General features: G+C 44.5%; 2 protein-coding genes across 7 annotated transcripts in view; one reads left to right on the forward strand and one right to left on the reverse strand.

Annotated features, from left to right (window-relative positions):
• The first annotated feature begins 55 nt into the window (after positions 1 to 55).
• On the forward strand, positions 56 to 13057 carry ARMC2 (armadillo repeat containing 2). 6 transcript variants are annotated; one of them, XM_085859502.1, is made up of 16 exons: positions 56 to 403; positions 1119 to 1185; positions 3559 to 3718; positions 3830 to 3955; positions 4116 to 4570; positions 4780 to 4882; positions 5015 to 5238; positions 5688 to 5833; positions 6329 to 6428; positions 6536 to 6705; positions 6830 to 7110; positions 7233 to 7373; positions 9899 to 10012; positions 12104 to 12236; positions 12316 to 12467; positions 12747 to 13057. In XM_085859502.1, the coding sequence occupies exons 1-16, from the start codon at positions 306 to 308 to the stop codon at positions 12878 to 12880; spliced, it is 2604 nt and encodes an 867-aa protein (XP_085715628.1). In that variant the 5' UTR covers positions 56 to 305; the 3' UTR covers positions 12881 to 13057. The 6 variants fall into 6 exon arrangements, with proteins under 6 accessions (XP_085715628.1, XP_085715633.1, XP_085715631.1 ...); XM_085859507.1 differs by having other exon boundaries at positions 12380 to 12467; XM_085859505.1 differs by having other exon boundaries at positions 4140 to 4570.
• Positions 13058 to 13095: 38 nt separating this feature from the next.
• Positions 13096 to 15832, reverse strand: part of LOC147010533 (protein FAM76B-like) — a 14888-nt gene continuing 12151 nt past the window's right edge. The window contains exons 8-9 of the mRNA XM_085859518.1: positions 14705 to 14806; positions 13096 to 14202 (exon numbers count right to left, since the gene is read on the reverse strand). Coding sequence (XP_085715644.1) covers positions 14113 to 14202; positions 14705 to 14806 — 192 coding nt within the window. The 3' untranslated portion in view covers positions 13096 to 14112. The remainder of the gene's footprint in view (positions 14203 to 14704; positions 14807 to 15832) is intronic.

Below are 15832 nucleotides of genomic sequence, written 5' to 3' on the forward strand. Positions count from 1 at the left end.
CATTGGACGGACTGTTGGCTCATCGTCAACACCGACGACCACAATTGGTCGGTTCGGCACGTCACGTTGTGTGGGCGAAAAGAGGGAGGAAAGCGGGAGCCAATCACAAGGAGAGAGAGCCGAGAGGGTGGAGCGATCGTGGTGGAGTGTCGGGTTATGCAAGGTCAAGGGACCGATTGCTTCAACGACGTCGGTTCTTCTCTGGGCGGGAAAGAGTGCGCGTGAGGGGCGTGGCGGCGTCGTATCACCCTGGCAACGGTTGTGCTGCGCGCCGAACCCCATCTTACGTGGAACGCTGAGCGCCGATGGAGATTGGGACTCGAGTCCGGGCCGGGAGGACCCGCAGACCCGTCTCGCCGACGCAGACTCGACGTATTCTCTTCTCGCAACCATGTTCACCCAGGTGAGAACGGAGGTGTGAAACACGGCCTGGAGGCCTTTCTGTGAAGTGCACTTGAAAGGGAACAGCATTTGAGGAAAGATGGGGAGGAAGAAGAAGGGAAGGCAGGAGAAGGGAGAGGAGGAAGGAGGAGAAGAAGGAGATTGAGGAGAAGTAGAACGAGTAGAAGAAGCCACATTAATAATGGAAGTTTAATATTTGAGCGCAAATGTGGAGAAATTATTGCGACATCACTTTAAAAGGTTTTTTTTTTATTAATTATGCGAATTTAAGGGTTGAACTTAGGGTGTGTTCCATTAGCAATCGGCTTGTAGAGCGCTCGACAAGCAGCTTAAGCACTCGAGGAAGCACTCCACCGAACACGGTTGATCAGGAACGGCTGGCTTGGCGAGCGGTAGCAAGCAATTGGTAATGAAACACACCCCATGGTTTTTGCTGTTTCACAAGACGAGTTTGGATATAAAATGTTTTACTTTGTAATTACAACAATTTGTCCTTCAACTCCGCTGTCTTTGTCTCTGTCTGTCTCTTCCTGTCTGTATCTGTCCCTCTCCCTCTCTCTGTCTCTCTCTCTCTCTCGTTTTTTGTTTTGTTTTGTTGTGTCCTGATCCGTTTCAGTGTTTGAGTTCCTTCACGAGCCTTGATGTGATATCCAATAATATATAATTAACGTCCCTCCCCCTGTCTTTCCCAACCCCCCTTTCTTCCCCTTACCAAGCCCTCCCAGGTTCAACACTGCGATTTCACGATCCCCCTCCACCATCAGACTCACCCCTTTGGTTAACGTACGTACCTACGTGGACCTCATCTTATACCCACCACCTTGTAACCATCCCAACACACACCAGGTCCTGATGACAAACTCATCTCATTAATTATAATCACTTTTTCATTGACTTCCGTTTCCTTATCGGCCCAACATTGACATCCCTGACGTAGAATGGTGAATCACTGCCAATAAGGGGGCAGTGTACAAATAGTCACGTGGGTTTGTAAAAGTCTCCATGCAAGCCTTTCGGGATTGGCAATCCTGGATCTCATGTCCTCATCAACTAAACAAACGGGTTGATCCAAGACAAAATGAAAACATGGCCATCAGCCAGTGAAGCAGCTGGGAAGACCCTGCAGATGTCAGTTCTTCCCAGTGCTCCGTTCAACCACTCACATTTTAAACCATTCACTTGGAGCTCGAGAGCTCATAGGGTGTGTTCCATTAGCAAGCGACTTAGTATCACTTGCCAAGCCAGCCTTTCCATATCAACAATTTTGCAAGCTGCTTGCGAAGCCGCTTGGCAAGCGATCAGGGGCTGGGGTGTGTTCCCTGAACAAGTGGCTTGCTATCGCTTTCCAAACCAATAGTTCCATATCAACCACTTTGCAAACCACTCGCCGAGCCGCTTGGCAAATGTAGCAAGCGATTCTTCTTCTTCTTCTTGCGCATGGCAGCTTAGCTGCCAGGGTAGCTACCATTTCTTGGAAGGGCGACTGTGTCGCTCATGCAGTGCCCCTCTACCAGTACACACACTGGAACTGGTGTTCATTTCGCCGACCTCGGAAGGATGACAGGCTGAGTCAACCCCCTGGCGGCCAACGGGGCTTGAACTCAGGACCCTAGGATCCCAAGCCGCCACCGTAATCACAAAGCCAACACCAGGCTCAGCAAGCGATTAAAAGAGGTTCTTCGTTATGTTAGCAAAAATGGCCGCCGTACTCCGATTCAAAATGATACTACAATCAAATGTTTCGAGGAAAAGCCCTGTGATGTATACTAATAATAATCTAATAATATCTACTGTATATAATAATATGCTTGTTCGTCCATCCTTCTGTGTGTAATATTCCGTTCCACACATTGGTTGGACAGTTCGCCTGACTCCACCCACAATTTCTACTCCCCCCCCCCTCGCCCGCAAAAAAAAATCATACGGCCGCCATGTTGATGCTTACTGCTATGCAAGCCAAAGACATCTTCGGAGCTGTCGTATTCACAATCGCATGCTCTCCCTATAAGTTTTCCCTTCAGTGTAAAATGACCAAATAGACAGTTAAAATGATTTTGAGCTGATAAATATCATAGGCCTTGTGAAGCTAGGCTTCAGAGATTGAGGCAGCGGTCTGTTGGCTGTACACCACCCAAATAACTATGGAGATTCTCTCACGCAAGGCTTTTACGCTGAAGGTTATGCAGGTTCTTGCTATTATTTCCGACTATTCTATACCGTGAATACATGCGTCCATCTGTCCATGTTCCACCGATTAGTTGGACAGTTCACCTGACTCCACCCACAATTTCTACCCCCCCCCAAAAAAAAAAAAATCATACGGCTGCCATGTAGGTCATTGGTGTTTACTGATGTGCAAGCCAAAGACATCTTCAAAGGTGTCATTCACATATATTCACTCCTCCCATGCTCTTATAGCTGAAGAAAGCTGCATAAAGCAACCATGAAAGGCTACCCCTGGTAAGCCCTTTGCTGTTTTGATCCCTTCCCAGGGTTCCTCCACAGCTGTAAAGACATTCACAAATAGTACACACATGAGAATCTTCTACGATGGCAGCGTTTGCACACGGCAGGAATGTGTGACATCATCGTAGGCATCCATTAACGTTAAGGATCAATGAAAGCAAGATGGCTGTCTGACGAGGGCAATATGTATCTTCTTCTTCTTCTTCTTCTTCTTCCCTTAATGGCCACAATTATTCCCATGTTCTCATGGGGTTGGCCAGGGGCAGTTTTTGGCCCAAGTCTTTCATGAATCGGAAGGCCAGGTCTGACGTTTGATTAAGTGTGTAGGGCAGGAATTTGCAATTTGGCCAGGTGCCGGCGATAGCTTACCGTCTCAACATGAAGGACATCGTGGGACCTTTAACGTCCACCAACAAATGCCGGCAAACAGGACGCCCAGTTTTAACGTACATCTGAAGGACGGCACACACGTTGACGAATCACCCTGCTTGTGAAACACCGGGATAACAGTTTATAGCTGAGCCGAAATTCAAACCAAGGCTACACAGCTTAGGGGCGAGTGTGCGTAACTTAAGTCTTGGCCGTCCTGCCAGCCGTGAGGGCAATATGTATCGAAGCTTCCAAATGCAATCTTAGCCAGCGTCCTCGATTCCAATCGTGCTTTCATTCTTTTCATTCTTGGTCCACCAGCCTCCAGACCCACTCAACCCGAGTACAAAGCAGCCAGAGTCGTCGCCTTTGCCAGACCCCAAGGAGCTCGAACGTGTAGCCAGGGTGAGCAAGGGGAAAGCACATCTTTACCTTGCAATGAATACCTTACACCAACTGCCCCAACCACACCGGCAAACAGGTAAGCAATTAAGCACGGGAAAAGGTCAGATCGGTGCAGCAGCAGCACAAGCACTGATCACCATCTTTGTGTTTCTCTACATAAATATTGTTTCGACTGATATTTTTCCAGATGTCTTGACGTTTCTTTCAGCCGGGCAGCGTTTCGTAAAGCACGAGAGAAAGCCGAGCTCTGGAGATCAATACTGGAGGGAGAACGTACTTCCCATTATCTTAAGGCTTGAGCTAGCACAGAGTGGTAAGCAATGTCGTTTTGTCTTTAAGTTCTGGGGTTTGCTCAACCCGCAGGAACTGCGCATAATTACCAAAGATCTTGCTATTTTGAGCAGCTGCATGCCTGCTTGTGTGGTTCTCTGTTTTGCAGTCACACTCTTCTTTGTTCTTTGCACCTTGAATAGCAAGGTCTATGTTGTGCACTGCAGGACTTGTTGATAAAGACAACTGTGGTTGGGGACAGGAGGAAAAGGTGGAAGATAAAAAGGGAAAATCCAGAGAGGATAAAGGACAGAGTGACGGCTCCAGCGAGGACAAGCGGGCCAGCAATCTGGAAATCAAAGTCGTCGCAGAAGAAAAATGGAGAAGTGGGTTGTGTAAGAATGGAATTGGATTGATGGGAAGACAAAAGGAAATGGAAAACAGAGATATGGTGTACAGGCAGCACAAATTCGAGGGATGGGAGACAAGATTACAGGAACTGTCTGGTGCTTGTACGCAGCTGTACAATGCCCTGGTTCAAGGAGGATACTGTGGGCGAAATTGCCCTGACTTGCAGCGTTTGCTAGGCCTCCTATTACCCCTCCTGAATCAGCATTCGGCACAGCTCTCACTACTCGCTGCCCAATTGCTGCTTGCGGTAAGAAGCTCTCTGTTCAACCATTCATGACAGTGTCTGTTTTACGCTTTGTTGCCTTTTGTGTTTCCCCATTAATATATTCCAACATCCCATGGTTTCACTGAACATGCCTTTCTACCTTTGGACTTGCATCAGAGATTCCAACTGCAGTGAAATTGAGTAAAGTTTGTGTCTTGTGAAAGTAACAATGTCCCTTTATGATACTGAAGCTGAAGATCAATGGAAATGACCTTGTGCACGTATGCAAGCTGGTGTTTGAGACGGCCAGCGAGAAAAGCAACGACCGGTTGTTCAAATCGACGGGCATCACAAGTAAGTAGAGAATGCTTGCAGCAGCAATTCTGCAGTGAAGGATTTGCCGTTTACGCACACTTGTTTTAGAAAGACATTTCTTTTCGCAAGTTCCTTTAAATGCTGATCCCCATTTCTTCCTCCTCATGCCAGATGAGGTTCTTGCATTGCTCAAAGAGACCAATTTCCTGGCACAGCAAAATGCCTTGCTGTACTGTATCGCATCTATTAAGCTGCTGGCTGGCCCCATTGGACTTGGCTTGGATCTTTTGTGCCAAGGGGTCCTGCAAAGGCTCCTGGGAGTTCTGGCTGCCTTATGTCCTTCTGAAACTCCAGTGGAAGATATCTCAGTGATTAGCAAACAGGTGTTGGTACAGGTGGGTTCATTCGAGGCTTGGTGTAAGTCTATCACCAGGTACCTCCAAAGCTCATCCAAAAGTCCCATTACAAGAGCGATTGTATGTCCTGTTCCTCAATTTCAAGAAAGCCTTCGTTTGGCGTTTTAATTTGAGCGCTTCCCTGGTGATGCTGACTCATCTCTCTTATCATGTACAGCACTGTGTTGATTTGCCAAAATTATTTACCAACACACTTAAGATTCACGAAATAATAAATTCATGTCTCCTCATGACGTTGTCATTTTCACGACAGCTTAGACAATGAAGAATCGAATGAAATAAGACAGGTGGGCAGGAATGGTGTTATTTCAATAAAAACCCTGGATTAAAATAATGACAATGAGGTATTGCTCTGGGCGGGGTTGCAGGTTTGTGATCGATTAAAAAGTTTGAATAGTTTGACATCCCAATTGTCCTGTTGTTTGCAGGTAACTGCAGCATTAAGGAACTTGGCCTACCATCACCAGTCCCAATCGATGTTCGAGTCGAGATCTGCTTTGCCGCTGCTCTGCTCGGTGTTAAGGAAATTCATCTGTAATGGGGACATCAGTATGAACATCATTCACATTTTCAGGTAACTGTGTTTGTTCTTGTGCAGTCGGTAGCTGGTGTCTGCTGAACAACAAAAAGAGAAATCTCTCTCCAACTGTCTCAAAGAAAGCAGCATCTGAGACTGGGAGACCTTTCCGAGTGTGCACCATTTTCTCAGGGCTTTGGTTGTTGTGCTGGATGCAGTGCCTCCTGTAGGTTAGCGTAGGGATTACATCGTCCATCTGACATGTTATGCAACGGCCCTGCCTGCAATGCAGCAATCCGTCAGTTTATAGTCATGTTAGGAATCGAACCCAAGGTAGACAGCTCAAAGGTAAGTCGGCTAACTCTGTACCATCCTGTTGGACAGCTCCAGCAGCACTTGAGGTCAGAACGTATTTCCATGTCACCGAGATCAGTTTAAAAGTTGCTTCTTCAAGAGGGATGCTCTCGCCATTGAATATTCCATGTTCCCGAACAATGGAGAGCCTATTATTGAGTGTTAGGATGCCGATCAGGGTAACCTTGTCTCCCACAGCAAATTGTCAGCACACGAGGACTCGTGCAAACAACTGGCTGAGCATGCACCTTGCTCATTTTCCTGCCTTGCAGTCTTGCAGAAGAATCTACATAAGCAGGTCTTGAAATCCCATCTTGTGCGAACACTCGCCCTTTTTTTGAGTGTTTGGATACTGTGTAATCCCCTCATCTTAATTAATCTCAATCCTTGTTATTTATTTATTAGGGATTGGTTTTGCGACTTTGCTATTTGCTGGGCAATTTAGCAGGGATGAGTGAGGTGGCCCGCAAAGCGTTGTGTGCTGAAGGTGTGGAGACGCTGCTGGACGTCTTACAACGCTACTCCTTGCACGGCGGTCTCAACTTGTTGGCACATGATCTCACCTCCAAATCAAGGTGTAAATTTAGAAGACACTCTGTACCTCTTATCAACTGATGCAGTTCATTACGAATGGCATGATAGAATATACAATGATCACACGCCACTTGACACCTCTATATTTTGTGTGACCAATTCCAGCCATAATCCCACTCGTGTACAACTTGACTCGAGTCAAAGATCACAGAAGCCGAATCCACATTTGGGAAAGAAAAACGACGATGTGAAGCAAAAGAGAGAAGTTGGGCAAGTGGATTGTGAGGACGAGGGGATGATGGAGGAGGGGGAGGAGGAGAAACAGATCGCTATTGATGTGCTTGTGAAGTGTGTGCGGGTTTTTGTGAACCTTTCAGCTTGGGAAGCCGAGGGGAGTGTGCTGGCCAGGCACAAAGGCTACGTGCGACATCTAATACAAATGCTTGGTGAGTCAAGCTCACACCAAGGCAAATCAGAGCACCAGAAGTTATGAATGTGATAAGACTGCAGATGAGCACAGAGGTGCTGTGAGGAATAACGTTCATGTTTGATGTGCAACTCTTCACAGAAGGCATGATGAAAATGAGGATCATGAGTGAAGACCAGGAAGAACTAGTACTTAACCTTTTGACAGCATTCAACAACCTCTCGTTCCCAAGCCTGACCTCACTGTCAGCATTCCAAGAAAAGGAAATTCTGATATCCCGCTGTAAGTCAGACTCCACGTGGGGCAATTTACATCACATTTGGTGGAAAAAAATCAAAAGGGTACCGTGAGCATGGTGGCGCAATTAGACATCATACTAAAATACGTAATTTGGTGTGTCTGTCTGTCTGTCTGACCATGATACATTTGGCCATTACTTATCCAATCTCAATGAAATTTGACAAGAGGGCTAAGCGTCACATGATGGAGGTTGTAGCGACTTCACTTACCCCCTCCCCAAGCCCCAAGGGGATTTTCCACCTTGGGCAAAATCCGTGGTAAGGTGTATATCTATGTTAAGATAGCTAATTGTGACATTTTGCCAAGGCCGATTCTCATAACAAAAGTAATAATATTGATGATAATTAAAAGCATAATAATGTTCTTACAAAACAATATTAATACTAAGAATACCCCATTCTCCCCAAAGGGTTTTTCTTCCTGGACAAACACCGTGTTAACGTGCATAAATAGCTTATCGTGACATTTCACGGCGGCACCCCTACCATAAGTAAAATACATTATAAACCACAAATACGTTTGATTACCTTTTTAAACAGTCGCTACTGCTGTTTAACACGAAACTGAAATGGAGGAAACACGACGTTCTTGAGGCTTTCCATGCTTCTCGTGTTCACCATCGACGATGGAACCCGAGTCTAGATCAACTGTAATCTATATACCCCAGAGAGGATAATGACATGACCCTTCCTGCCGCTCCAGGGTGTACAAGTAAAAAAGATACGGTAATCCCCCGCATTATGGAAATTTGTTCAAATGGAAACGAAGTAGTGACTAAAATTCACTACAATGGAAATTTGAGTCTAAAAACAGTCTCAGTCTCTGTCTGTCTGTCTGTCTCTCTCACCACATGACTTGAGGGCAAAAGTATAAATGCACTTCAAGTCAACTTGCTCATTATAGGTGCCCTCAGGTCATAGTTTACAACAAGTTAGGACTGTGTGTGTGTAACCCTTTGGAGGCGAGATGTACATACGTTCTGTATTCGTATCACCGTACGGATTTTCGACATTTGATATCATATAATATTCGGCTATCAGAACTCATGCTAAAACTAATGTCACCATCTGGATTTAAATTGGACAATTTTTGAGGTTTAACCATCCTCTATATCGTGAATGATTAGATAAGTGCACATTACGATCCGTGAAGTATCTAATTTTGAAGTTTCGCTTTTTCACTCAAATGTTATCGGACGCATAGTTGTCCTCGCGATAAAATGATATATGGATGGTTTATGTAGAGCACCCCCCCCCCCCCCACGCCACGTCGCATCCCCTTCTGCTCAGTCCTGGTGGGAACTTTCACTGTTGGGATTTCACTCCTTAACCCTCCCCCTCACCCTAACACCTCTAAGTGCAAGAAAGTTATCGCGGCATAGAAGTGACGTGATGGAAAACATGGCGTGCACGCTGAATGTTTGGATTATTATTTGATCTCCATTATAGTACACATACATGGTATTACAGTAATAGTTAAAGGTTTAAAGTAATGTCCAGTCATGAAATAGAGTTTGTTGCCTTATTAAGTGTATTTGTTACATACTAGTGTTTGGATTTTGTTCCGTAGAAACCTATCTCCACTTATATAATGAGAGTATATGGGAAAATTGGTTTCAATTTACAGAAATTCACATTACAGAAGGAATTTGCAGAACATAACCCTTCCGTAAAGAGAGGGATGACCGTATAGCAACTAGAACGGCATTTGGTAAAGTGCATACCTCTCCGCCAGGCTGACCGTCTGTTCAGCCTGGTGTATACGTCTGCTCTGTGCAGAGGTTTGCGCTCCACCAAATGCTGTTCTAGTTTTATTTTATTTTAAAGAAACTTGTCTTCCTGAAGATTATTCGAATTAGATCTGCACAGAGCATTACATGAATCGTTACTCAAACATAGCAGTGGAAAATAGCATCATCATTATGCCCGATGCAAAGTGTTGGTGTTGCCAAAACAGTAATGAGGCTACAACCCTGGTCGAGTCAACACTGACTCAGGAAGCCAAGGCAGGAACTTGTAATTTGTTCATGGATAGCTCACCTACATTTCGTGAAGGACACCGGGGGGTCATTAACGTCCAACTAATGCCGGCAGATATGACGCCAAGTTTAACGTCCATCCGAGGGACGTTGCACATATTGACGAATCGCCATGCCTGTGAAACACTGGGATGACCGTTTATAATTGGGCCGAGATTCTAACCCAGGCGAGACAGCTTGGAGGCGAGTGTGCGTACCTCCAGGCTATCCTGCCAGCCCACTGGCAACATAGATTTACAAAAGTCAAAAGTCCTTCACCCATCGTTTGCATTATGAATGGGTTAACTGCTCACACGGTAGAACAAATTCAAACAGAAGAAACCTCGAGACAGATTTAAGGCAATTAATAATTATTCGTCTGGGAATGGAGATCAACAAGGTGAAAATGAATGTGCATGCTCATGAGTAAGGAACGGTGTTGTTTTATTTCACCTTCTATGTTCTCACAATTTTCTTGTCATCAATTCAGTGCTTCTGGAGCTCTTGGAAAATGCAGGTATGGAGGTGATGTTTGAGATCTTGCACACCTTTGGGAACCTGTCACGATCGCAGCCTGTGAGAACTCTCCTCCTGAAATCAAATGGTATCTCGTCCAAGAACCCCTACTTCATTACGACCAGACGTTAAAACTCGAATACACAAATGACATCACATTGCTTAAATTCCCATTAAGCATTCCCTCTCTCGTCTGAAAGTGGGCAGAGTTTTTGTTTACACTGTCTATCTGTCTATGAGCGGGATATCTCAAAAAGTTATGGATGGACGCAGATGAAATTTGGTGGACAGGTTGGGTGTTTGGCACAGACTAATTGATTAGCTTTGGGGCTAGATACTATAATTTTTAAAGTAATTCTTCACAATTGAGAGATGGGACCAAAAACAATATGTAGCACAATATCTCGCCAACTTGTCGATGGATTATGACAAATCTCGGTGTAAGAGTTGGGCAGGTGGGTGACAAGAAGCTGATAAGATTTAGGTTCGTCTGGATGCAGATCCGGCCGATAGGCCCAGTCACACCTTGACGTTTTAGCCAGCAATGGCAACGTATCAAAATGTATGCAAAATGTATGTAAAACGCTGGCTTACGCTGAACTTTTGATGTTTTTTTTTTAAAGATTCAAACGTATTCATAACGAGTTGGTCGTATGCATAACATTAGTAACAGACACAGAACGTTTCATTGTCTTATAGATAACTTATACCAACGAATGCTTAGCCTGTTGTCGGCGTTCACAACCTATGCCCAACGATAGTCTAACTTATGCATAGCGCGCTGCACGTATCGCCGACGATCACGTGGCGTAGCCTATTAAAAGGCTGCCGCACAATGATTCAAATCATGACCGCCGGAGAAATGGAAGTGTCAACATCGCAGTCACACCTTGGCGATCTTGCCAGCGTATGCCGACCTCTGAAAAATGTGTCTAAAACGCTGGCGCACGTCGAATACGGTATGGGTAAGTTTGGTATATGTGAATAGAACGCTAAAGTACGCTATCTTACGTTGTAGTAAGTGGAGTACGTCTTGAAATTTGAAACGTGTTAAAAATTTTACGACGTACTTGCCGTATGCCTCACACGTTCCGCATGCGATGGAAATGAGTTGTAGGCATGATATGCGATCGTTGGCACACGTCGACAAAAGTTACTTGTAAGTTACTCATAAGTCGAAACACGTCGAGGTAATGGTTAGCGTCAGTGTTCCAGACTCCCTGGTTTTTTTTTTTTTTCTTCGGTATGACGGTGATGTTGACACTTCGATTTCTAGTGCGGTTATAATATAATATAATTAATAGGCTGCTGCTCAACGATTTAAATCATAATCGCACTAGAAATCGAAGTGTCGACATCACCGTCATACCGAAGAAAAAAAAAAAACCAGGGAGTCTGGAACACTGACGCTAACCATTACCTTGACGTGTTTCGACTTATGAGTAACTTTCAAGTAACGTGTGTGGACATGTGTCAACGATCGCATAACGTGCCTACAACACGCTACTCATAGGTTAGAAATAAGTTTCGGGTACGCGAAACATTACCTCGACGTGTTTCGACTTATGATTAACTTACAAGTAACGTGTGTCAACGATCGCATAACGTGTGTCAACGATCGCATAACGTGCCTACAACTTATGGCCAGCGTAGCGGAACTTGTGAGTCATACGCTGGCATAAGTCGTAAAATTTCAAGCATGCTAAAATTTGAGGACAACCGCAAAGTACAACGATGAAAGCCAACGTACTACGACGTGTGGCAGTGTTTTTCAGCGTGCTCTCAATGTTTCCAAAACTTACCCATAACGAATTCGATGTGTGCCAGCGTTTTAGAGATAATTTTTCAAAAATCAGCATAAGCTGGCGAAAACGTCAAGGTGTGACTGGGCCTTATCAATGGGACACAAAACCTAAACTGTTCAGCCTGGTAGAGGTATGTGCTATACAGAGTGCTGTTCTAGTTAATGCAATGACTTATGAATAATGGTTTGAGATGCTTTAACAAGACAACTGTCCTTATTGCAAGTGATTATCAACACCAATGGAGTTTTGACTAAGATGTTCCCAATTTCATGGCAATGAAGTACATCAGGTATTATTACACACTTTTCAGCACCATGCCTTTATTGCTCATGGTGAAAGCTATGCACTTTGTTCCTCAACCTATCCCTCTGCAGTCCACTCATTGTTGCTTGACCTCATGGACACAGGTAACTTGGACGTTTGTTATTGGGCCTGTGGTATTCTGCTCAACCTTTCCTCGGATCTTGCTGCCCAACCACTGCTGGAGACGCACTGCCTCACAAACAGGTAATGGCGCCGAGTTGGGAAGATCGAGATGTGTAGACAGACATTAGTAGAGGAAGCCGTGTGGTGTCATCTGGCCTAGGTTGGTGGCCTGTCTGGTGAAGACTGGAGCCAGAAATGATCAGCTCGCATTCCTGGTCTGTCAGACTTTGTGGAACTGCAGGAAACAAGGCTTTTGTGCACTTACCCAGCCTGAGAAGCTGCTGCTGATAAGGATCCTAACAAAACTCCAACGTAAGTTACGCAAGTGCATAATTGAGGAAATCTTTGCTTAGCATCTGTTTTTCACTTGTGGGATGTGACTGCTTGACTCATCCAAAAAGAAAAAGGGATTCATGGAGAATGGCATGCAAAGGTGAAAAGGGACTGGAAGGGATAATAGAGGAAATGGGTCAACAAGGACGTGTAGTGGGGAAAGAATCTTTAAAAAAAAAAAAAGGACTAACATATCTTAGAACGGACGTCATCGAGAGTGAAACTGAAACATTGATGTTGATCATCTGGACTTTTCAGAGCCAAATCGTGAACAGAGCGATGGCCACGATATGCTGAGCAAATGTGGTGTTCCTCACGAAGGCTGGAACAAGGACTTGGCGGTGTTGGCAAAGAAGCTGCTCGTATCAACCCAGGAAGCAGAACAGATCTAATTCCTTTTAATCGATACAGCAAAGTATGTACAGTATGCAGTCTGATTCTCCAGGTCCAGATGCATCTTTGTATAGGGGCTTTACTATGAATGACAGACTTTGCATCTGCGCAGAGGTTGTACTCACTATTCCACGATTCTGTAATTGCAAAAAAAAAAAAAATCAAAAAAAAATAAACCTTGTTCGCACCTTAAGAAAATACAACAAAAACAAGATCAAAGTCCTGTTCCGTTTATTAAAAGAAACCACGTCAAATAAAAACATTACAACTTTTATAAAAGAGTCACCGGTCAAAAACTGAGGATTATAAAACAGATGCTTACTAGGAAATTAAAGGCTTTGTACAACTGCTCGTCCCCATTGCCCGTGGGTGCGCGTGTCAGTGCGGGGCCATGAGACGTACGTGTACATCGTGGGTGCACGTGGGGAAACCTTGTGGCACCAACCCCCATATGGTGACGTCGCAAAAGACCCCGCCCCCCCCCAGCGGTTCACCCCGTTCCACACTAATAATGATAATATTTATCCAGTCGGTAAATTCCCAGCAACTGCCATTGCTTTACAGAACAGAGTATATATAGACGAGGTACTCGCCACACTCCTGCGGTAACCATAGTAATATGTAAGTTATGCTATGCATTTTCTTTTTTTTTTTTCTTCTTCTTAATCTGATAAATGTGTGGCATATAAACAATTTTCGATTAAAATTGCACTACAAAACGTTCCTGGGTCCCAGCAAAACCCTTTTCTTTTTAGTGCAGGTAACATCTTTGTCGTTAACTTGCCGTTTTACGGTCGCGATGACAGATCTTTGTCAAAGTTTGTGTTTCTGCCACATAGGAAGGAGTTCCACACAATGCTGTGTCCCCTCTCACAAAGAGTCGTTTTAAAAGGAAAACCAAGATGAGTGCGTGGAAGGTGAGCATGGTTTAAAGCATGCTACTAGCATCATGCAATGAGGGCATTCACACCGTTCTCCTTTAAAATTCCGAGCAGCTGATGGAGGACACATGCCGGGTGATTTTGCTTGGCAACGCACACCCTGACGTGTACCATGAGCATCAGCTGCATGAGCCTCCCCCTCCCACCCCCACCGCTCGAGAAAAAGCCTGTCCAATGGAGACTGAGAACGACACCGCCATGTTTGAAATGGCAATATCAATTATCCACAAAGGTGAGTCGTGGAGCCTGAGAGGTGTGCAAACCCTTTGCGATGCCTTGTGGTGCCGATGTCAGGGCGATGTCACACACACAAAGGATTTTTCGAACTTCTTTCCCTTGGATAGGCTGGAAACCTGCTTCATGAGTTCTCGAACCTTGATCTGCAATGGGATAAAAGGAACCCAATTGGTCCCACAGCTTGAACACTACCGACACACCATACCTTCTAACTATAATAGAGCAAATGTGGATGTCCCTGAAACTCCAAAATTGACACGTGGCGAAATAGCGCCACCTTCGGTGGTAGCCGGTATTACAAATCACTGTCCTCTATCTTATGTGTTGTGATCACTAAAATTTCTTTCAAAATGACAAAAATTAGAAAGTGCATTTCCAAGAAGGTGCCACAGCACATTGCCCACCGAAGGTGGGCCGAGAAGGGTACTTCCGCCCGCTAGTTAGCTCAAACAACCATAGCAATGGGTCTTCCACTCAAAGTACAAGCAAAGTGAATGGGAACAATACTTGCAAAGATCCTTCATTAACGAAACTACAACTCCTGTGGAGCAACTTTGAAACATTGCCAAAGGAGGAAAGGTGCGTGAGTGGCACACATCTCATACAAGATTCGTTCCAACCAAATTTTCAGGGAGAGTCGCTTGCCTGAAGCTGCTCCACTGTCTCCTTGTGTGCCTTTTCCATGTTGTTCATCTTTGTCCGAATCAAATTCTCCTGGTACTGCGAGTCCGCTTTCAGTTCGGTCAGCTGCACGTGCACATAAAAACAAACACACACACACAATTTTATGCAGGTAACAATCCATAACGATATGTTTGCACGATCGCAAATTCTGGCTGAAAAAGGTCGACCAAAGCTTAATAATAAACAAACAAACAAATAAACCATTAATGATAAATCTCATTAAAATCTAATGAAACCCGTCTCGTAATTCACCCGGGCAGCGGCGTTCGCGTTTATAACCAAACCCGATATTTGGAGAAGCAATCTGGTTCACATCAATCGCAAACTCATGGCTCTTAACCTTATCCGTGTCCCCAACTCCTCCCTCATATACCCCAACCTCCCCTAGCTTCCATCAACAGGTGATTAGGCAAGTGCTTTTCTGACCCATGAAGTAATTCACCTTGATGACACAGGACGTCATTATGCTAATTATAAACTTGAAACGTGTACATTTTGTAATAAAGATTTATTATGTGATGTCGATGTTTTTCTTCACACGGCAATGAATGGATACCTTTGCTTACTTTGTGCACAGAGCACCACAATGCCAGTTAATAGATCCAATAAAAGATGTTAAACAGAATGTGTCGTATCGAAGAAGTCTCTGCTCCATGTTGCACAGAAACGACAGATACCTGGACTTTAGCAAATGTTAATCGCGAGATCCGTTTCGACAATACGTGTTCCTAACCGGTGCAGACGATTACGCACGCAAGTGGGAAACGGACTGGCCGAGTGGTGGAAAAAAAAATGCCAAACAATCAGTCCCTTCGACTTTCCGACATATCGTTGAATCCGCATGAACTTGAAAATTCGCAAATACATAGATCATCACGCAACGGACGCTTTGGTAAAATTATATTTCTCATAATATGTTAATTTGCCTAATTATTGCCTGGTGACGTGGCAATTGGTTATGCAATTTGCTGATGTTGTGCATTTTGCACAGAAACCTACATTTCTTGGCATTGGGTGCACGAGATTGCATGAAAAATCTCAAGTTCAAAATCTTAATGTTGATTTATTATTTTGGGTGAATGTTTCATT

Source organism: Eptatretus burgeri, chromosome 16 (genome assembly GCF_056783735.1).
Source record: "Eptatretus burgeri isolate ZD-2024b chromosome 16, Ebu_testis_v1, whole genome shotgun sequence".
Classification (NCBI taxonomy): Eukaryota; Metazoa; Chordata; class Myxini; order Myxiniformes; family Myxinidae; genus Eptatretus; species Eptatretus burgeri.

What these genes read in the sequence shown, in the direction of transcription:
- ARMC2 (XM_085859502.1), top strand. Translation starts at nt 306, where the DNA reads ATGGAGATTGGGACTCGAGTCCGGGCCGGGAGGACCCGCAGACCCGTC. An exon ending in CCAACCACACCGGCAAACAG is followed by an intron (nt 3,719 to 3,829) that starts GTAAGCAATTAA and finishes ATATTTTTCCAG; the next exon opens with ATGTCTTGACGTTTCTTTCA. An exon ending in CTGCCCAATTGCTGCTTGCG is followed by an intron (nt 4,571 to 4,779) that starts GTAAGAAGCTCT and finishes ATGATACTGAAG; the next exon opens with CTGAAGATCAATGGAAATGA.